At 48.3% G+C, this 6,731-nt stretch overlaps 1 protein-coding gene across 3 annotated transcripts; it reads left to right on the top strand.

Moving 5' to 3' along the window:
- The first annotated feature begins 938 nt into the window (after positions 1 to 938).
- Positions 939 to 6,700, top strand: LOC127615324 (ensconsin-like). Of its 3 annotated transcripts, none has more exons than XM_052087032.1 (14): positions 939 to 1,295; positions 2,147 to 2,221; positions 2,308 to 2,471; positions 2,824 to 2,923; positions 3,056 to 3,172; positions 3,403 to 3,740; positions 3,834 to 3,961; positions 4,026 to 4,231; positions 4,498 to 4,642; positions 4,710 to 4,878; positions 5,048 to 5,152; positions 5,596 to 5,646; positions 5,737 to 5,947; positions 6,072 to 6,700. In XM_052087032.1, exons 1-14 carry the CDS (start codon positions 1,211 to 1,213, stop codon positions 6,080 to 6,082), a joined length of 1,905 nt encoding a protein of 634 aa, XP_051942992.1. In that variant the 5' UTR covers positions 939 to 1,210; the 3' UTR covers positions 6,083 to 6,700. The 3 variants fall into 3 exon arrangements, with proteins under 3 accessions (XP_051942992.1, XP_051942991.1, XP_051942993.1); XM_052087031.1 differs by having other exon boundaries at positions 940 to 1,295; positions 3,379 to 3,740; XM_052087033.1 differs by lacking the exon at positions 3,056 to 3,172 and having other exon boundaries at positions 940 to 1,295.
- Positions 6,701 to 6,731: the final 31 nt, after the last annotated feature.

Below are 6,731 nucleotides of genomic sequence, written 5' to 3' on the forward strand. Positions count from 1 at the left end.
AATTTCAATGACCGGTTTGTCTAAATGTGGCTTGCGATTGGCTGGTGACCAGTCCGGGGTGTTTGCTACCCCTTGTCCAATGTCAGCCCGGATAAGCTCCATCCAGCCCACGGCCCTGAACAGGATGAGCGCTACACAAAATGGACGTCTGAAGATAAAGAATGAGAAATAAATTACATCTGTAAAGTATGTCAATCAAAAAGGAAATTAAAATTAAATTAATTAAATTAATTAATTAATTCATTTATAAATTAGGCGGCCCGGTAGTCCAGTGGTTAGCACGTCGGCTTCACAGTGCAGAGGTACCGGGTTCGATTCCAGCTCCGGCCTCCCTGTGTGGAGTTTGCATGTTCTCCCAGGGTCTGCGTGGGTTTTCTCCGGGTGCTCCGGTTTCCTCCCACATTCCAAAAACATGCGTGGCAGGCTGATTGAACACTCTAAATTGTCCCTAGGTGTGAGTGTGAGTGCGAATGGTTGTTCGTCTCTGTGTGCCCTGCGATTGGCTGGCAACCGATTCAGGGTGTCCCCCGCCTACTGCCCGAAGACGGCTGGGATAGGCTTCAGCACCCCCCGCGACCCTAGTGAGGATCAAGCGGCTTGGAAGATGAATGAATGAATGAATTTATAAATTAATTACATTAATTAATTTAATTTAAAAATTAAACTTCAAACTGAATTCAAATGACATCACTCAATAAATGAAAAAAAAATATGTTAATGTGCATTTCACATCCAAGAATCACCGGTGAAAATAAAAACAACTCCACATCTTTCCGCCTCATCAGCTGAGCATCTGACGTCACCAAATCGAAGTTGTCATGGGAACGCCCATGACGATGTCAACGAGGGGAAACACTGCATCCGCGAGGCCCGCTTCCCCCCTTCATCAGTTATTAAAGTGACACAGCCTTTTTTTTTTACGCCCCCCCCTACCCCCCAACCATCCTTTCGTCCTCGCCGAGTGAAAGTAAAGCAGAGCAGCACACCAGGGAGGAGGAAGGCCTTTTTATAGGTGCGCTAACAGTAGTGGAAGAAGAGGAGCTCTGTTTGGCTCGCTGATGGCCGAGCAGCTGATGCAACGGGGCAGCATCGGAGCCTCGGGCTTCGTCGAATAGAAATTAAAAGGAGGGACAGGGGGGCCGGGGGGGTGGAGAAGAGAAGGAGGAGGAGGGCAAAGACGAGTGTGGGGCTTGAGCCAGCCAGCGTCGGTATGCGAGGCTCCATAGCCAGCATGCCTGTGCAGAAGAGCATCACTTGTGCGTGGCAGGGTCCCGTGAGGAGGACCACGCGAGAAGGTGAGTCCAAGCGAGCTCGTGCGATGGTGTCGGACTGCACATTGGATGTCAATTTTTTTCTTCACTCAGTTATAAAAAAAAAATTAAATGATGGGGCTTCAAGTGGCATATGATCGCGTCCAACGTAAGTGGTGGCCCGAGGCTTTTCTGCACAGTAGCAAACATGCATGCAAGATGCTCCATCCTACGCCACGACATCAACGCAGTAACCGACGCCAGCTCAAGCGAGGCGCTCACGTGATTCGGTGCCACTTTCAAGCGTCACACGCTGTATTCCTTTCTCAGATCTTTGCTGGGAAGATTTAACAGTGGATTTAGTGTCCCCTGGTTCCGAGTGAATCCCCTGATTTAGGGTCAGGGGTTAGGCCACTGACTAGGGGTCGGTTAGTACCTGGGTTTAAGTCCGGACGTAGGTTAAGATGCCGGATTTAGGGTTGAGGGGAAAAAAAGGGAACGATGGAGAGTTTTTGAGTTTCTAGACTGAGACTGTGAAAATCATGAGCATTAGGGTTCGACCACTGTTAGTGTTAGAATTTGGACTCTTTTGATGTAGGGTAAGAGTTAGACTCCTGATTTACAGTTTGGGTTCATTGCCTTTATATGGTCTTCAGGGTAGTCCTCTGCATTTGGTTTCGAGTAAGACTTAGTCTCCCAATTTAGAGTTGGCATTAGTCCCCTGATTTCGGGTTCGGTTAGTCCACTGACTGCGAATTAGCAACCAGTTTTATGATCATTCATAGTTTGTGATTTCGGCTCAGACCCCCTGATCTGAAGGTTAGGGTTTGACCCCCCAGCCCAGTTTTGAAGCGACGGCTTTTTTGAACATGTTGCCATTGTGCCTGTCATCGTAGCGGTGAGCAGCACAAATGTGGACGAGAGGCTTAAAGCTGCTCGGGAAAGGAGAGAGGAACAACAGAGGTTACTCGGTACGTGGGCGGGTTAACGTCCGATCGGCCCCTTTGCGTGAAAAAGTGATTGACTTCATTTCGACGTTTGCGGTTGCCACATCAAGCCTCACGGGTGCACAGCAGGTATGAGCGGGAGCAGCAAGCCAAGCTCCACTACGAGCAGCAGCTACAGCAGCGCCAGAAGAAGCTTCGGGAGCAAAAACTCAAGGAGGACAGGAGACGTGCTGCCGTGGAGGAGAAGCGACAGCAGCGTCTCAAGGAGGAAAAAGTGAGCAAGTCCTAAATTAAACCCGGCAAAAATTTTGCGACTCAAGCCAAGTGACAGTCCCCATAAATTACAAGCAAGTCGCCAAACTCATTTTTGAGTTGCGTCTTCCCTCGGAGGGCCGTTACGATGTTTAATCTCATTATTACTTGTTAGGGTAACAAAATGATTGCAAAATCTCTTTTTATTACACTTGACAATTTGACGTTTCGGTACATTTTTTTTACCAAGGCAAGTTGACACACATGATTTTCTTCCAGAGGGCCAGATCTGGCCCCCGGGCCTTGAGTTTGGCACCTGTGCTGTACATCTAGTTCATACTATACGTAGGTGACCGTCTTTTTCCAAATGCAAGGAGCGAAATGAATCTGCCGTGCGCCGGACCTTGGAAAAGAGCCAAAGAGCCCAACAAAACTTCAGCCAAAACGTGAGCGGCAGGAAGCCCGCTAAAAACGGTAACACAGGAATCCAACATCGCATGTGTGTGTGTGTGTGTTGTTGTGTTTTGAAACTTTCTCTTCTGATGTGGCTTGACTTTTCCTGGCACGTCTGATCTTAAACTCCGCGCTGATCCATCCACACATTAGCTCCAGGTCACATAGTGCTCAGCACATGGGAGAAGAACCTGGTGAGTCGCCTGCTAACTCCCACAAGCTCTTATCTGGCACGGAGCAAGAGTGCTGTTGGTCAGTCGGGAGAAGAAGGTACTGACCCCAGCTGGTTGCAATGCATCATGGGAATGGCTTGCCAATTAAAAAAAAAAAAACAATCTAACTTCTTCTGCGTTCTTTGATGACTAATGCTTTTCTTCTCCCACTCTCCTCACATGCCTTCCCATTCTGACCGCTCTTTTCCCTTCTAACGATCCCTGCACATTCCCCAACCGTAATGGTCACGAATCCCCGCTCAGTTGTTCATATTTGTCGCCATGCAGTTTCGTTTTACTCCACGACCAGTAGCAGCCCAAGCGGCACCCAGCAGAAGCTCCAGGATCACAGACCCCAGATCCAGAGGTCCCAAAACCAGAGAGCCCAAGACCGGAAACCCCAGATTCAGAAATCCCCAAATCAAAGGCCCCAGATTCAGAAACCCCAGAACCAGAGACCACAGGACCAAAAACTGCAGAAACCCCAGAAACCCCAAATCCAGACATTACAGAAGCAGAAACCCCAGATCCAGAGAACTCAGAACCTGAGACCCCAGAGCCAGAGGCCACCGCCGCCACATCTGAGTCCCAGCCACAGCCAGAGAAGAAGCACCAGCGGTGTACAGGTAACATTTTGACAAGAACTACAAAGATAGATGTTTAGTGTCACAGGGACTTCACAGGATTCGTAGATTCTGAACCAACTGTTTTTGGTTTAGCCCAAAGCAAGCACACTACAAACCGCTAACAAGAAGACTCCAAACATCGGTCCACCTACTCGTTCGCCTACAAACCGTAACGCGGCAACTAAAACGAGCAGAACGGCGTCATCGCCCTCTCCGGAACGGTAAGCGAACATAAATCGTGTCACGTAACGACAACACGAAACATCTTTCCTTCTCCCTCGAAAGGGCTCACAAGAGATCAGGCCGGCGGCACTCCATCCCTCTTCAACTGGACCTCGAGTCGGTTCCTGAGGAAGACGTTTCAATTTGCAACTCTGCCCTGTCACCTGGCAACTCCAGGCCCGCCAGGGCCTCAACCGAAGACAACGTGGAATATTCGTCTGAGACTCAGAGCCGCCAGCCGGCTGAGAGCAGAACTGCCGGAGATGGCAGTGAGTACCGACAAGGGTCTTGGTTCTTGAATGAGATGTGATGACGATTGAAATTGCGTTCCCTCAATAGGATCCTCTGTGATTCTTGCAAATCAATCCAGGACTTTTCATTGACATTCATTTAGGTGTTGGGCTTAAAGTTGAAGTTTGTTAAAATCCTAACCCAAGAAGGAATGGATCCCTGATTGGGCTTTTGGACCTCAGACCATGACGAGGGTTAAATGAGCTGCGATGATGACGAAGAGAGGTCTTTTTCCCCTGATCAGGTCCCTCCACAATGCCTTCCGCTCCACCCAAAGCCCCGCTGAGGCCCTTGGATGGTCCGATCAACCCAGAAGAGACCTCTGGAGCGGCTATGCTGCTCGGGGAGCTAGAGGAGCAGGAGCACTTGGCAGCTGCTGAAGCTGAAAGGTAAGCACGGATCATGGCACCGCAGCCCAGACTCAAGAGATTCATTTGCCCTGGCCTCAATCTCCAGGCGCAGTTGGGAGGAGCTGCAGCGCCGCAGAGTCGAGGAGCGAGCCCGGCAGCGGGCTGAGACCGAGCGTCTGATTGCGGAAAAGCAAAGACGTGACGAAGAGGAGCATAGGCGGGCCGAGGAGGAGAGAGCTCAAGCCATGCGTGAAGCGGCTCTTCTGCACAAGCAGGTGGGCGGCATCCCTGAAGATCACCAAAGCCGCTCCCTTAAACCCTAAAGATGAATGAATGAATGAATGAATAATCTGGGACTTGCTTGAAGCTTGTAGGTTACTTGATACAGGTATTTCCTTTTGACTTGTGCATCTGTGACCCACTCCCGCACCATGACGGATGCAGAGGGAGGAGGAACAAGCCAGAGAGCGGGAGAAAGCGGCCCAGGTGCAGAAGGAGCGCGAGCTGCTCGGGCAGAAAGAGGAAGCCGAACGGCAAGTTCGAAAGAAGGTGACTATTTTATTTAGTGCAAGATTAACTTGCACTAAATAGTTAATCTTGCAAGTTAATCTTGCAAGAACCACTTGCAAGGTTCTTGCAAGTGCTTTATTGCAAGAACCATTGATACCAATGGACTTTTTACAGTCATCAATTTACCAAAGAAGCTTTTTTGGGGGGGGAATGTAGGAGGAAGACCAAGTACCTTGAGAAAAGACGGTTCTTGTTTTTATTGTCAGTATAATTAGCAGTAGTGGTAGTCGTTGTGATGGCATAAAAATAGATCCAAACGCACGAGTCACTTGCCTCACTCCTTAGCGGTTGTTTTGTTTGTAGCGAAACAAAGTCTTAAGTGTCCGAGCCTGTTGATCACACAAGCCTTCTGTCTCGACAGAGAGCTTGAATGCTATTCCAAATGTAAGCATATGACATTCAAAGCTCTTTGGCCCCTGCAGCGACTGGAGGAGATCATGCGGAGAACCAGAAGAACAGTTTCTCCTGACGCGGTGAGGCTGGCCCAGCAAGGTCTTGTGATGCGCACGAACATTGCAGCTCGTTGTCTCAAACCGCCTGGTTACTTTTGCTCGCGCCCGCAGAAATCAGTGACGGTGAGCATCTTACCGAAGGAGAACAATGAGCCTCCTGTGCAGGATGCCGTCCAGCCGCCGGCGGGTTCCAGGCCATCGCAGGCGGTAATGGATGACAAGGAAGCCAATGATGACATGGTGCCTGTGGTGGCCTTCAAAGAGCGCAGGTCTCTCCGGACTCTCACCGGTCTGGAAGACATCCAGACACACCAACGAGCAGGTGAGACCACGCCAGAAGATCCAAATGTTTGGAATAGCTTTTGATGGTGTGTCCACGCTTCGGATGATGGATTTCTCTCATTCATTGCTGGTTCTAATATTGTCTCCCTGATGTTTATCCTCAGAAGTCATTTGAGCTACGCCATCTCAGACAAGCACGAAAGTCGCCGCCATACTTGGAGGACTGTGATAACCACTATCTTCTTCTTCTATGTAAGATTTCAAGGAAATGTCCTAAAAGGATCAATTCAGCACGGCAGGAATATCAATTCATTGTGGCTTTTGCCCCCCCGACTTCACATCACAATCGTGGACGCTGTCGTCCTTTGTGTATTTACAATCACACCACACTTTTGGTTTATAAGATGCTACAGAAGCCTAAAGTAGTTCCCAAAGACTTTGCTTTTTTTAAGTGTAGAATAATGTATTTTTGCACAAATAGCTGTGGCTTTGCGTAATAATAATCATAATATATGCAATCTTTATCGAGGTGATAGATGATATTTTATTCTTGTTACATGAACGCGTACAAAACAAATCAACATTAAATGATATTAAGTTTGTGTTAATTGTTAGTAAAGTTTTAACTAAAATGCACAAGTTATGCTATTTGTTTAAGGCTGACTGTGTCTTTGTTGGCTGTAAATATTGTTACATTTACGAAATGAGATGCCTGCCTATATTGTATACCATATGAATATTGAAACTGCTTTGCCATCCTTCAACTTTCAAACCAATTAAAAAATGGAAACTGGTCTGTTTATTCCGATTCGACAGCAACGTAT

The sequence above is a fragment of the Hippocampus zosterae genome, chromosome 14, assembly GCF_025434085.1.
Source record: "Hippocampus zosterae strain Florida chromosome 14, ASM2543408v3, whole genome shotgun sequence".
NCBI classification, from domain to species: Eukaryota; Metazoa; Chordata; class Actinopteri; order Syngnathiformes; family Syngnathidae; genus Hippocampus; species Hippocampus zosterae.

What these genes read in the sequence shown, in the direction of transcription:
- LOC127615324 (XM_052087031.1), top strand. Translation starts at nt 1,211, where the DNA reads ATGCGAGGCTCCATAGCCAGCATGCCTGTGCAGAAGAGCATCACTTGT. An exon ending in CAGAACTGCCGGAGATGGCA is followed by an intron (nt 4,232 to 4,497) that starts GTGAGTACCGAC and finishes TCCCCTGATCAG; the next exon opens with GTCCCTCCACAATGCCTTCC. An exon ending in AACGGCAAGTTCGAAAGAAG is followed by an intron (nt 5,153 to 5,595) that starts GTGACTATTTTA and finishes TGGCCCCTGCAG; the next exon opens with CGACTGGAGGAGATCATGCG.